We start from the raw sequence: 15,306 nt of genomic DNA, 5'->3' as shown, positions 1-15,306 counted from the left end.
AACTGGCACGGTCTTCAAGCAGCCATCAATCATCTGGACTGGTCTCCCATCTCTACCACCTCTGACATCAACTCATCCTGGGAATTCTTCCAAAGTAAATTGCTCTCTCTCATGCACAGATTTATCCCATCTCGTCTTCAGTTGTCATACCCTTCCTCCCGTCCATGGTACACGGAATCTTGTGGTGAGGCTGTTGCCCAGAAACAACTTGCCTTCGTCTCCTGGAAAGCAAATCCAACGGAAGGAAATCTCATTTCCTTTCACAAAGCCCGAAACAAGTGTGTGTCCACCCTCAGGAGAGCCAGGAAACAATATCTCTCCGTTCTCAAGACCGAACTCTCTTATCTGTCTCCCTCTTCCAAATCCTGGTGGCGTCTGGTCAAATCCGTTTCTGGTGTTTGTTCCCCCTCCATCCCCTCCCTTACCTCAAACGGCTACACAGCTGACTCCGCACGTGAAAAAGCTGAATGCCTCAACTCTGTGTTTGCCTCTAAATCTTGTGTCCCAAACCCATCCCTCTCTGTACCCACCATACCCAGTCGTACCCTGCTGCTCCTGGACTCCGTGTCCTTTCCTCCTGACAAGGTGGAAAAGTTTCTGTCAACCCTCGACTCTGATTCTGCAACTGGACCCGACGGCATCAGCCCACGGGTCCTAAAATCCTGCTCTGCTGCTCTATCTCACCCTCTCTCTGTTCTCTTCACCCTCTCTTTTGCTCAAGGTCAACTGCCATCTGCTTGGAAATCAGCCAACATCACCGCTTTGCACAAAAAAGGTGCAAAAACAGATCCTAGCAACTACAGACCAATCAGCCTTCTCCCAATTATCAGCAAAGTCATGGAATCCATCATTGCTTCTGATATGAAATCTTTCCTCTTCTCCAATGGCTTGATCTCTGATCATCAATTTGGTTTCAGACCAGGTCACTCTACTCTGGACATGCTGCTTCTGCTGTCTCAACAATGGATGGAGGTCCTCAATGCCAAACAGGAAATTAGAGCTGTCTCCCTCGACATATCACTTGCCTTCGACACGGTCTGGCACCCTGCTCTGCTCACCAAACTCTCCTCCTTTGGTATCCATGGAAATCTCCACGCATGGCTGGCGGACTTCCTCTCTAGTCGTCGTCAACGTGTGGCCCTGAATGGGTTTCTCTCATCTCCTCTTCCTGTTCAGGCTGGAGTTCCCCAAGGCAGTGTTCTGGGCCCCGTGCTTTTTCTGGTCTTCATCAATGATCTCTCTGACTCTCTCGAAAATCCTCTCTATCTCTCTATCTCCACTCACCACATTCAAAACATCACTAAAGACCCACCTGTTCAACACTGCATTCAACATTCAACCCACAGCATTTAACCCCTGACTATCTCTTCTCCTTCTCCCTCCTTTTGCTTTAAATATTTCCCTATTGATTCTTGTCTTTTTGCAATTGTTGTTTTCATGTATTGTTATGCATTATGTTTGCCACTCTGTCAAAGCGCCTTTGGGCTTCTGGAAAAGCGCTATACAAAATAAATGAATTATTATTATTATTATTTGCTGATGACTCCACTCTCTGCCGCTCCATTCCTCTTCCCTCAGATCGGCAGTCTGCTGCCTCCTCACTCTCTGAAGACCTGGACAAAATCACAGACTGGTCAAACAAGTGGAACATGTCTTTCAATCCTGACAAATCTCACACTCTTACTATGTCTCTCCGAAAAGATCGACTGGACAACCCTCCCATCTACTTTCTCAACAATCCTCTCCAAGAAGTTCTGTCGCTCAAGATTTTGGGTCTCACTGTCTGCCATGATCTTTCTTGGGAAAACCACATTTCCAAGCTGGCCTCCAAAGCCAGTCGCCGACTGGGCATCCTCCGTCGTGCGAAGTCCTTCCTCGGCACACCTGAGCTCCTCACCACATACAAGGCTTTCATCCGCAGCTCAATGGAATACTGTTCTCCCCTATGGGCCGGTGCTCCTGCCTCACACCTAGCTCGGCTTCACGCTGTTGAAACCAAAGCTTTCAGAATTATTGGAATCTCCCGCGATGAAGCTATCTCTGAGGGCCTTTCACTCACTCACCGCAGGCAGGTAGGTGGTCTTTCTGTCTTCTACCGACTCCTCTCCGGCCTTGCACCCCCAGCTCTCTCTGTGCTCTGTCCCCCAAATATTCCTACAGGTCGCACAAGATCTGCCAGCAACCCTCTGATGGTTAAACTGCCGAAATCTCGGCTCTCCGCTCACCTTCACTCTTTCATTCCTCTTTTCTCCCGCCTCTGGAACAAACTCCCTCACTCCCTTCAATCCCACTCCTCCCTCCAGGTCTTTAAAACAGCTGTTCACCACCATCTCTTATCTTCCCCCATCCAAAACCTTGATCTTTTCTACCCCCGCTAATTCACCCCAGATCCACCTTGTTTGAAATTCCAACTTCTTTCCTGGAAGTCCTGGCAGTGTCCATATGTTTTATACCTCTCCCACTGCCCCCTTCCCACGCCCCCCCCCCCCCCCCAAAGCCCTCGCCCTCTCTCAGATCTCTCGATGTCTCCATGTCTCTCGGTCCCTGCTCTCAAATGTTGTGTTTGTGTCCTTCCCCCTCTCTCCCCATCTTGTCTACCGCTCCCTATGTTATATGTTTTATGTGTCGGTTTGTCTTTCTGTGTGATTAATGTTCGCTCTTTCACGAGCCTCGATCTTGTATACAAAACAAAAAAAAAAAAAAAAAAAAAAAAAAATTTCAAACCATTTTATATTCAGGCCATAACGCAACAAAATGTGAAAAAGTCAAGGGATGGAGATACTTTCTCAAGGCCCTTTGTACATAGCCTGGAGAAGCTCTGCATTGTTGCATGCTCTGTCTTATTACCCTCGCCAGAGGAGAGGGTATTGCATTTGAGAGTGTTTGTTACTTGGCCAAAAAAAAAATTTGGGACAATTATGTTGATCACACCGGTTTGTGTTTGTTTGTGTGTGTCTGTCCGCTCACTTATACTTGCCTACAGGTCACAATTTTAAACCGATCTTCACGAAACTTCACCAAATGGTGGAGTTCGTGGTCCGACAAAATCCTATATATTTTTGAGGTCAAAAGGTCAACAAACCAACAACAACAACAACAAAAGGCAAAAGTCAACCACTTTTTCTTTTCAAATTTCTAAAATCCTCAATTTTCATCCGATTGACTTGAAATTTGAATCGGATTTACATATCAGCTAACTGAATTCAACCAACAACTATTTTTGAGATCAACACAGGCCAAAAGGTCAACCACTTTCTTCAAATTTCTGAAATCCTCAATTTTCATCCAATTGACTTGAAATTTGAATAGGATTTTCATATCAGCTAACTGAATTCAACCAACAACTATTTTTGAGATTAACATATAGTCAGGTTCACTATGTTTTTTCGTTCAAAATTTTTGGAGATTAGCAAAACTATACATTTTTGGAATATTCAGAGCATGAGGAATCAAAAAATTCATGTTGGCATTTGCGTAGACACCTTTGTGAAAATGACACTGAGGACAATGATGAAGATCTAAAAGCATATTCCTGAACGGTATATACCTAGTAGATCCTGTATATAGGACTTATAGTTCAATCTGATACTAACAAGGCTGCTTGCTTTATAAACCCATACCTATAACTTCAAAGGACTTGCAATATCATGTATTATGTAATACAGTTATATCACAAATATAAAGACAATGGTTTTCAATTACATTTGTTTGTTGCTTTTCTATAATCCTGAACACTACTTTGAGGCCTTTATTGGATTTCTTGACCCAGAAAACATAGGATTATCATATTTAATTAAGTTTCTAAGTTGACTAGAAGCCGAGATGGCACAAAATATGTATTTTATGGCGGCCATTTTGAAAATCAAAAATGGCGGCCATGCAGGTGTCTGTGCAAATGCCAACATTGATTTTCGGATTCTCCATGCTCTGATGATTCCAAAAATGTACAGGTTTGCTAATCTCCCAAAATATTGAACGAAATTATATTTGTTAACATAGTGAACCTGACTAATAGGCCAAAAGGTCAACATAGGCCAAAAAGTCAACATCCTTTTCAAGTTTCTAAAATCCTCAATTTCCTACCAGTTGACTTGAAATTTGAATAGGATTTTCATGTCAACGAACTGAATTCATCCACCAACTATTTTTGAGATCAACATAGGCCAAAAGGTCAACATCTTTTTCAAATTACTAAAACTAGCAACGGTACCCACCCTATGGGCGTGGCTTCAATTGTGAGGCCCAAATGAAAAGCTAAAATATCAGAAATTGAAGGCTTTTTTTATTTTAAACAATTCATATAAACATCCGTTAAATCATATCACACGCAAATCATTAAAAATCTAAACAGTATCTTACTATAATTCACCAAATGTCACACATTCCACACATCCACACAATCACGTGTATGGATGTTACGTGTGTGTGCCATGCACGTGCCGTGTGTGTGGATGCTACGCACGGGTGGGAGGCCAGAAGCAAACGGGCAATGCAGATACGGCGAATGCTAAAGCATGAAACCAATAAATTCCACATTCCTGTCGCACCTTCAGTCACACGTCAGACATGGACAGCAAGTTCGTGAAGGACTTCCATGAAAAACGTACCCGTTCGCAAACGTATAGAAACATCGATCGTGGGACCGTGGCGAATCTGCATATGGCGATCCGCGAAGTTCACGTTCAGAAAGTAGAAACCATCACGGCATGTCGTCATTCACTTGAACTCGATACCTCTTTTTTCATTCCAATCAACATAACTCCAATTTATCACAAAATAAACTTTTAACAACTGTTAATGTTTCCTTCATTGTAAAAACTACCAAATGAACAGTTAAAAGGATTTTGAGCCGATAGGTGTTACGGCCTTGGCAAGATCGATGGAGACAGGGATCTGTTCGCGTATTCACCGCTCAAATAGCTATGTGGAATTCTCTCATGTAGAGATTAAATGTCTTTGAACTTTTCCCGAGGTCATTATTTACTTTTAATGATGTTTATATACGAATGATATTTAATGATGTTTATATTAGTTTTGGGTCGTCCTTTCCGCATATCTCGTGGGATTGTAAGTTGGATAGATGGCCGTGATGGCAGCGAGGGGGATGGAATTCTCTCAAGCAGGGATTCAACGCCCACAACGGTACCCGCCCCCCTACGGGCGGGGCTTCAATTGGGAGGCCCAAATTAAAAGGGAAAATATCAGAAATTGAACGTTTTTAAAATTTTAAACGATTCATATAAACATCCGTTTAATCATATCACACGCAAATCATCAAAATCTAAACAGTATCTTACTATAATTCACCAAATGTCCCACAGTGATCAATACACTATGATCGTGGTGATCGTGATCGATAATCGTGTTCACAATCGCTATGTCGTATGTACTCCCGATACATGTTTCCTTCAATTGAAATGGGTTAGAATTCTCTCAAGCAGGGATTCAACCCGTGTCCTTATAAAAGGTCTTTGGCCGAGGTCACCGAATCCGATCGAGTCCGTGCAGCTATCGGTGCAGCCGTTTGTGCGGCACCCGGGAAAACAACATCGTCACAATGAAAACAATGAACGTTATGTGAACACGAGTGTTATGCGGGAGTCCAAACCTGAGAATGCTGGAGACTAAAGCTGAAATTGGGAAAACGAAATAGCCGATTTTACTCCTGGAGATCACAGGATTATCCACCCAAAATATCTTTGCGATCGGTTCAGCAGTTTTTACGGTACCTTCGAACAGATAGACAGACAGACAGACAGACGGACATTTGGTGAATCCTAAATTTTCATCCAATTGACTTGAAATTTGAAGAGGACTTGCATATCTGGTCACTGAAATCAACCACCAAGTAGTTTTGAGATCAAAATAGGCCAATATTCTAAAACTCTCAATTTTCATCCAATTAGCTTGAAATTTGAAGATAATTTGCATTTCTGGTCACTAAATTCAACCACCAAGTAATTTTGTGGTCAACATAGGCCATAAGGTCAACATAGGCCAAATTTATAAAATCCTCAATTTTCATCTGATTGACTTGAGATTTTAAGAGGATTTGCGTACTACCAATTCATAATACCACCAGGTCACTGAATTCAACCACCAATTATTTTTGAGGTCATCATAGGCCAACAACTTTTTTTAGGGATTTCGCAAGTATCGTGTTATGCACGACATATTTCTTCTCTCTCTGTTTGTTTGTTTGTTTGTTTGTCCGTTTGTCCGCACAGAATAAATATGATTTTCTCTGCAACTCTTGGTCCGATTGACAGGAAATTTTCACCATAGGTGCACCTCCTCATGTAGAATTTTTTTTAATGATAATTATGACGTCATTGGTCACATGGTGCGGGCACCATCTTGGAAGAACCGAAAAACCATAGGTGCACCTCTACTACCAATTCATAATACCACCAGGTCACTGAATTCAACCACCAATTATTTTTGAGGTCATCATACGCCAACAACTTTATTTAGGGATTTCGCAAGTATCGTGTTATGCACGACATATTTCTTCTCTGTTTGTTTGTTTGTTTGTTTGTCTGTTTGTCCGCACAGAATAAATATGATTTTCTCTGCAACTCTTGGTCCGATTGACAGGAAATTTTCACCATACCTCCTCATGTAGAATTTTTTAAAATGATAATTATGACGTCATTGGTCACGTGGTGCAGGCACCATCTGGGAAGAACCGAAAAACCTTGCACCTCTATATCTCCATAAGTGCTGCACAGAAAAAATTGAGACATGGCTCATCTTACTATAATTCACCAAATGTCCGTCCGTCCGTTCGAAGGTACCGCAAAAACGGCTCAACCGATCACAACGATATTTTGGGTGGGTATTCCTGGGACCCCTGGGAGTAAAATAGGCTATATTGTTTTTCCAAGTTTTCCAATTTTCCAGTTTTTCCAAACACGATGGAATAATATTTACCGATATGAACAGTGATGTGGCTTTTGTTGAAATTCTACGTACCAGGAGAGAGTAGATCGACTCCTGACGAACTCTTCCTATATAAACGTGCGGCTCCAAAGTAACATGGCAGCGTGTGCAAAGCGACTGAGAAACGTGTGTAGCGGCCGCTTCCGTGTTACAGATTTGGCGCGCAATCTTCACACATAAACGTGCGACTGAGAAAGACGTGTAGCGGCCGCTTCCGTTTTGCAGAATTCAATCCTTTTTCAAAATGTGCGCCATGTACTGTTTAGATTTTGATGATTTGCATGTGATATGATTTAACGGATGTTTATATGAATCGTTAAAAATAAAAAAGCCTTCAATTTCTGATATTTTGCCTTTTCATTTGGGCCTCCCATTTGAAGCCCTGCCCGTAGGGCTGGTACCATTGCTAGTTGTAAATAACTCTCCATTGGGAATAACATATGTTAATGATGATGTCATAGGTGCTTCCATTATGATGTCATCATTTGACAAGTGCAAAACTTAATCCGATCAAGATTAAATTTCTTGAGCGTCATCTTGGGATAGCTTGGGGGAGAAAAAAAAATGATGACGTCATCTGTCACATGGTTTGGCCACCGTATTTGTTTTAACAAACGCCTTAAAAATCACTAAAACACGTCTGGGTGAGGGTCTCCAATCTCTTATTGCTCTTTCTTGTTTACCTTTGTATTCAATACCTTTAGACTTGCCCATTCAACACTTTACGTTACACTTGGTGTTCACCATTGTCTTCATTATGTTTGCCTGTTTGGACCTTTTTAAAACGAATATTAATTGATGAATGAGTAGATTTGACATTTGCTATTGAGCCAAACCAGCTTCCAATTAACTATTTGCAATCATGCTGAATATAATAGGAATAATCATTGCACCTTTTATTGCCAAACGTGACATATTTGGTGTCTCATTTGCTGAGAATAAAGGAAACGGAACGTTCTTGATACGCCTGTGAGACACTTGGTTTTTGAGAGTAGTTTTGAACCTGTAATATACCTTGTTTATCACAGATTACCCTTTCGATCCATTGTCAGTTTAATGAGGATGATGTCATCACCAAACACATGGCACACATGGCACACAGCCATTTAGCGTATTTGTACATTTTCTCACGATTTTTTTTTTTTTTTTTTTTTTTTTTTTTTTGTATACAATATCGAGGCTCGTGAAAGAGCGAACATTAATCACACAGAAAGACAAACCGACACATAAAACATATAACATAGGGAGCGGTAGACAAGATGGGGAGAGAGGGGGAAGGACACAAACACAACATTTGAGAGCAGGGACCGAGAGACATGGAGACATCGAGAGATCTGAGAGAGGGCGAGGGCTTTGGGGGGGGGGCGTGGGAAGGGGGCAGTGGGAGAGGTATAAAACATATGGACACTGCCAGGACTTCCAGGAAAGAAGTTGGAATTTCAAACAAGGTGGATCTGGGGTGAATTAGCGGGGGTAGAAAAGATCAAGGTTTTGGATGGGGGAAGATAAGAGATGGTGGTGAACAGCTGTTTTAAAGACCTGGAGGGAGGAGTGGGATTGAAGGGAGTGAGGGAGTTTGTTCCAGAGGCGGGAGAAAAGAGGAATGAAAGAGTGAAGGTGAGCGGAGAGCCGAGATTTCGGCAGTTTAACCATCAGAGGGTTGCTGGCAGATCTTGTGCGACCTGTAGGAATATTTGGGGGACAGAGCACAGAGAGAGCTGGGGGTGCAAGGCCGGAGAGGAGTCGGTAGAAGACAGAAAGACCACCTACCTGCCTGCGGTGAGTGAGTGAAAGGCCCTCAGAGATAGCTTCATCGCGGGAGATTCCAATAATTCTGAAAGCTTTGGTTTCAACAGCGTGAAGCCGAGCTAGGTGTGAGGCAGGAGCACCGGCCCATAGGGGAGAACAGTATTCCATTGAGCTGCGGATGAAAGCCTTGTATGTGGTGAGGAGCTCAGGTGTGCCGAGGAAGGACTTCGCACGACGGAGGATGCCCAGTCGGCGACTGGTTTTGGAGGCCAGCTTTGAAATGTGGTTTTCCCAAGAAAGATCATGGCAGATAGTGAGACCCAAAATCTTGAGCGACAGAACTTCTTGGAGAGGATTGTTGAGAAAGTAGATGGGAGGGTTGTCCAGTCGATCTTTTCGGAGAGACATAGTAAGAGTGTGAGATTTGTCAGGATTGAAAGACATGTTCCACTTGTTTGACCAGTCTGTGATTTTGTCCAGGTCTTCAGAGAGTGAGGAGGCAGCAGACTGCCGATCTGAGGGAAGAGGAATGGAGCGGCAGAGAGTGGAGTCATCAGCAAAGAGATAGAGAGGATTTTCGAGAGAGTCAGAGAGATCATTGATGAAGACCAGAAAAAGCACGGGGCCCAGAACACTGCCTTGGGGAACTCCAGCCTGAACAGGAAGAGGAGATGAGAGAAACCCATTCAGGGCCACACGTTGACGACGACTAGAGAGGAAGTCCGCCAGCCATGCGTGGAGATTTCCATGGATACCAAAGGAGGAGAGTTTGGTGAGCAGAGCGGGGTGCCAGACCGTGTCGAAGGCACGTGATATGTCGAGGGAGACAGCTCTAATTTGTCGATACATTTAGAGTTATATGGTAATTAGATATCTATATATATAAAACACAGTTTGTTTGTGTGTTACCTATAGACTCCTAAACGGAGAGGCTCACGTACTTGATATTTGGCATAGACATGGCCATTGAGCCTGGGAAGGACATGGCCTACCTAAAAATATTTGACGAGATCCATATTTTTTATTCATATTTACCTCAGCGCATTTCAGCGAGGAACATTATAGATGGAATCTCAGCATGTGCCAGAGCAGCTCGCTGATTCGCTCAGAGCGATCACGTGATATTCCATCCTCGCCGCCAGACCACTGAACTGAAAATATATAGAATGACCATTGCCATTCACACCACATAGGTGGAGATGCAGCCACCGGGCACCATCTTGGTTGGCACTCGATGCTGGGCGATGGTGATTTCCGTCACGCGTTTGCACGTAATTCAGAGCGAAAAGCGATTGCGTTTTTTCACCTTTTGTGCGATCGTGTTTTTTTGTCGATTTTGTGCGATATGGATTAAACGCCATTGAAACAGCTGTGAAACGTCTTTCCACAACCCTTCCGTAACCGATTGGAGCAGTTTATTGCCACACAAAATGGCATTTTAACAGTTGTCTGGCTTTTAAAATCTGGGACACGTTCAAAACAAACGAGATCCGCGAAGCGAGTCGGTCGAGTCGTGCTAACCAAGATGGCGACACGGCGGCTACACTTTTCACAGAGTATGAGCGTTCTATATATTTTCAATTCAGTGCGCCAGACTCGCTCACGTACTTGATTTTTGGCATAGACATGGCCATTGGGCCTGGGAAGGACATGGCCTACCTAAAAATGACCTCCGATGACGAGATCCATATTTTTTATTCATATTTAACTTAGCGCATTTCAGCGAGGAACATTATACACTGAATCTCAGCCTGTGCTGCAACGTCATTGTTGACTGGCCCTCCCCTTCCCCCTCCCCCCACTCCCTCCCCTTCCCTCCCCTCCTCCTCCCCCCTCCCCTTCTCCCCTCCCCTTTCCTCCTTCCCCTCCCCCCTCCCCACTCCCCTTCCTCAACCCCTCCCCTTCCCCCTCCCCTTCCCTTCCTCCCCCTCCCCTCCCCTTCCCACCCCTTCCCTCCCCTCCTTTCCTCCTCCCCCTCCCTCCTCCCCCCTCTCCTCTCCTCCTCCCCATTCTACTCCCTTCCCCTTCCCCCTCCCCCCGTTCCCCTCCCCTCCCCCACCCGGCAATGCCAGGTACTTCTGCTAATCTATTTATATTACCTTTACTTACATGATAGAGGCTCCTCGAAGAGTGAGGTGACGATGGTAAATGGATACATACTGATAATAGGGCAGCAGCTTGACACAACAGCTCTGTTCAGCAGCTCGATCAGAAGTAAGGCAATGAACAAACATGAAAAGAGGAATGAGAGAGACAGGAGGGAAGGAAACACGGTAACGTGCAAGTAAGAGGGTTAGGTTAATGCGAGTATAAACGATTTGTGGGTTTGGATGTGGCATAGCATGAGGTGGTGCTGCACCGCCTGATTGAAGCCCTGGAGAGAAGAGTGTGAAAGAACGGCCTCGGGAAGGTGGTTCCATCGATGGGAGAAACCAGGAATAAGAGACGTGGAGAACAGTGAGTCCAGATTTTGAAAATTTGACCAGGAGGGGTTACTGGAAGAGCATGTCACCCTGAAGTTGATAGGCAGCGTCAGATTCCTGATGGCATTGATAGGCAGTGACAGAGGCCTGATAGAGTAGAGGGAGTAAATTGGAGAAAAGATGGTTAAAAAATAGAGACCACCGACCTTCCTGAGCCTACAATGTAAGAGCAACAGAGCTTGTGCTTCAACCTCATCATGGACACTCCAATCATCTTTAGATCTTCATCGGGATCAATGCCCCCATCCAAGTGAGTTGTATCAACAGTGCTGAGAAAAAGCTTGTGAACCCTTTGGAATTTTCTGTATTTCTGCAAAAATTTGACCTAAAATGTGATCAGATCTTCATATAATCCATAATAATAGATAGAGGTCCTAATGAAACAAATAGAATACAAAAATCTTCTTTTTCATTTATTTATGGAGCAAAATGATGCAACATTCAATTTCTTTGTCGGAAAAAGTACGTGAACCTCTAGGTTAATCAGCTCGTTTAAGGGGGTAATTACAGTTGGGTGTTTCAATACATGGGGTGACAATCAGGGGTGTGTTTGGGTGGTTCTGTCCGATATGAAAAACATAAACTTTGTGCGTCACCATCAGAGGCTGGTCTTCACCATACAGGTTTGTGGAAGCGTGTTGTGCCCCGATCAAAAGAGATTTCTTAGGACTTCAGAAAAATAGTTGTTGATGCTCATCGGTCTGGAAAGGGTTACAACACCATTTCTGTAGATATTAGGATCCACCAATCCATTGTTAGGAAGATAGTGTACAAATAGAGAAAATTCCAAGAGCAAGCCGTACAATAATCCAGGAGGTCACAAAGAACCCCAGAGTGCCGTCTTAGGATCTGCAGGCCTCTATTGCATTGGCTAATGTCAGTATTCATGAGTCCACCATGAGGAAAACACTAAACAAGAATGGTGTGCATGGGAGTATGGCAAGGCGGAAACCACTGCTCTCCAAGAAGAACATTGTCACCCATCTCAAGTTTGCAAAAGATCACCTGGATGATCCAGAAGGCTATTGTACAAATGTTCTGTGGACAGATGAGTCGAAAGTGGAACTTTTTAGCTCAAATGAGAAACGTCATGTTTGCTGAAAACCAAACACTGCATTCCAACATGAGAACCTCATCCCAACCGTGAAGCATGGTTGTCGGAGTATCATGGTTTGGGGCTGCTTTGTGAAGCATGGTGGTGGGAGTATCATGGTTTGGGGATGCTTTGTGAAGCATGGTGGTGGTGGGAGTATCATGGTTTGGGGCTGCTTTGTGAAGCATGGTGGTGGGAGTATCATGGTTTGGGGCTGCTTTGTGTAGCATGGTGGTTGTCGGAGTATCATGGTTTGGGGCTGCTTTGTGTAGCATGGTGGTTGTCGGAGTATCATGGTTTGGGGCTGCTTTGTGAAGCATGGTGGTGGTGGGAGTATCATGGTTTGGGGCTGCTTTGTGAAGCATGGTGGTGGGAGTATCATGGTTTGGGGCTGCTTTGTGAAGCATGGTGGTGGTGGGAGTATCATGGTTTGGGGCTGCTTTGTGAAGCATGGTGGTGGGAGTATCATGGTTTGGGGCTGCTTTGTGAAGCATGGTGGTGGTGGGAGTATCATGGTTTGGGGCTGCTTTGTGAAGCATGGTGGTGGTGGGAGTATCATGGTTTGGGGCTGCTTTGTGAAGCATGGTGGTGGGAGTATCATGGTTTGGGGCTGCTTTGTGAAGCATGGTGGTGGGAGTATCATGGTTTGGGGCTGCTTTGCTGCCTCAGGACCCAGACGAATTGCCATCATTGACGGAACCATGAACTCTGGATTGTACCAGCAAATTCTACAGGAGAATGTAAGGGCATCCGTCCGTGAGCTGAAGCTTAACAAAAAGTGGGTCATGCAGCAAGACAACAATCCTAAACACACGAGTAAATCTACAACAGAATGGCTGAAGCAGAAGAGATTTTGCATTTTGGAATGGCCAAGTCTAAGTCCAGACCTTAACCCAATTGAAATGCTGTGGCAGAACTTGAAGTGAGCAGTTCATACAAGAAAGCCACAAATATCTCCCTGAGTTTAAGCATTTCTGTAAGGAGGAATATGCCTAAATTCCTCCAAGCTAATGTGCAGGACTGATCATGATTTACAGGAGCGTTTGGTTGAAGTTATTGCTGCTCAAGGCGGTGCCACCAGTTACTGAATGTAAAGGTTCACAAACGTTTTCCGACAAAGAAATTGAATGTTGGATCATTTTGCTCGATAAATGAATGAAAAGTAGATTTGTTTTGTGCTAATTGTTTAACCAGGTTCTTTTTATCTGTTTTTAGGACTTGGAGAAGATCTGATCACATTTTAGGTCAAATTTATGCAGAAATACAGGAAATTCTAAAGGGTTCACAAACTTTTCACCACAAAATAACTGCCTTTAATAATCTGCTCAAGTGTGTCAACGAACTTCAACTTTACTTTCTGTAGCTTATTAGGTGGCGTAATATATTTATAAGCCATGGTGTACATCGTTGTTGTCTCTGCTGCGTCTCTCATTACCCTCAGTAATGGCAGACTTGGATTGAGGATCATGGGTAATGTGACGACACCTGAATCGATCTATTCCGTTAAATGAAAAACTCAAACACTTATCTGTCTTTCCCTCGTTCACCTGTTAGTTATCCTCTGCCTGTTTGTGTATTGTCCTGTCATATTCCATAATCAGCTCTTCCTTGAAGCTCAAATGTGGTATAAAAATGCTTCAAATATGGTGACCATGCTTCCCAACACTGACACGTCAATATTTTGCATTCCAGCCTGGTTTTGCATTGCTTTCAATGTCCTCCTCAGGAACGTTTTAAACAGATGCCTCCAGATCAGAAATTCATGTACGGCAGTCACTACTCATCACCTGCATATGTGCTCTTCTACCTGGTGCGAGTTGGTGAGTCGGATACCTACACACCTCTTCACGGTCATAAAGAGTGCCTTAATACATGTTATATTTTTCCTCAGTATGTGGACTTTGTTTCTTTGCAGCATCTGTGGCCCTAAAATCAAGAAGTATAGTTTCATGTTTCTTCTTGTATAGAAAAAGGCTTTCATTATTATTCTGATTGGAACAATGATTATTTATTTTCTTTGTAGAGGTTCAAGAAGAAGCTGTCACTCATCAGTTGTATGGACAGAGGCATATATATATATATTGTTATGGATATGAGGATTGTGTTTTTTTTATTGTGTTTTTTATTATTATTGCTTTATTCTGGACCCTCCTGTCTCCAGTCTGTTGTATAAAGGTCAAAGGGCGTTCCCGTAGTTAGTTCCATAAAGCATACACGTCAGCCAATCATAGATTTCCCCCCTTGTTGATAGTTATATCTTTATTATGTGTATTAGGGTAAGGCCTTGTCTTCCATTAAGATGACACTCCATTGCACCAAGTGAAACAAGATAGATTCCCTTTCATTCCCATTCCCAAAATCTCCATTTCCAGCTACATCCCCTCCAAGTCTCCATTGCCAACCGCACTGGGCAGTTTGCCAGGTTTGTTACAGCGGTGGGTTGCTGATTTCGCCCCAAAGCCGCCATTGAACATGTGCTCAGCTCGGGGAAGAAGGGCGTGCCCGCCCATCGTCATCAAGGGCGGAGCCAGAGGGCCGTGCCGACCAATCATGGCCGAGGTGAGCTGACCGATGGGCGTGTCCTGAAGGCCGGCGGCTTGATCGCCTGAGGCGCTATAAAAGCACGTGCGCAAGAACCGAGTAGTAGTTGGACAGGGAGACGTGCAAGTTGTTGAGTTGAGTGGTTGGACCAGATGAGCTTTGACAAGACGAGAGAGACGAGTCCTGAAAAGAGCACGCGACGTCCACACAGCCGCAGCAGCAACAGCCACAGCAGCAACAACAGCAGCTTGGGGCCTGGACGGCAGTTTTGAGCAGGGCCGCGAAGGAACGGCGGCTGCGAAACGCGCCGATCGTGCTGCAGGACCCGTTGGACCTTCCTCTCCCTCCAGCCATCCACCTCCTGCCTTTCCATCCTTTTGTGTACGTGAGTTTGTTCTGTGTGTCTTGTCCCTGGGTTAATTAAGACTGTAGGTAAGCTAGCGATTTTCACTGTGTCTCTAATATCTTCTGTACATTATTTTATTATCTTTCCTTCTT

General features: G+C 44.1%; 1 protein-coding gene across 2 annotated transcripts in view; it reads left to right on the top strand.

The window, feature by feature from the left end:
• Nucleotides 1-15,306, top strand: part of NSMAF (neutral sphingomyelinase activation associated factor) — a 214,950-nt gene that overhangs the window by 99,360 nt on the left and 100,284 nt on the right. For both annotated transcript variants that reach the window (XM_078785018.1, XM_068127973.2), the window contains one exon: nucleotides 13,994-14,087. In XM_078785018.1, coding sequence (XP_078641144.1) covers nucleotides 13,994-14,087 — 94 coding nt within the window. The remainder of the gene's footprint in view (nucleotides 1-13,993; nucleotides 14,088-15,306) is intronic.

Source organism: Myxine glutinosa, chromosome 9 (genome assembly GCF_964187855.1).
Source record: "Myxine glutinosa chromosome 9, kmMyxGlut1.1, whole genome shotgun sequence".
NCBI classification, from domain to species: Eukaryota; Metazoa; Chordata; class Myxini; order Myxiniformes; family Myxinidae; genus Myxine; species Myxine glutinosa.
Note: the sequence above shows the minus strand (reverse complement) of the source record. Positions and strands in the feature narration are given on the sequence as shown.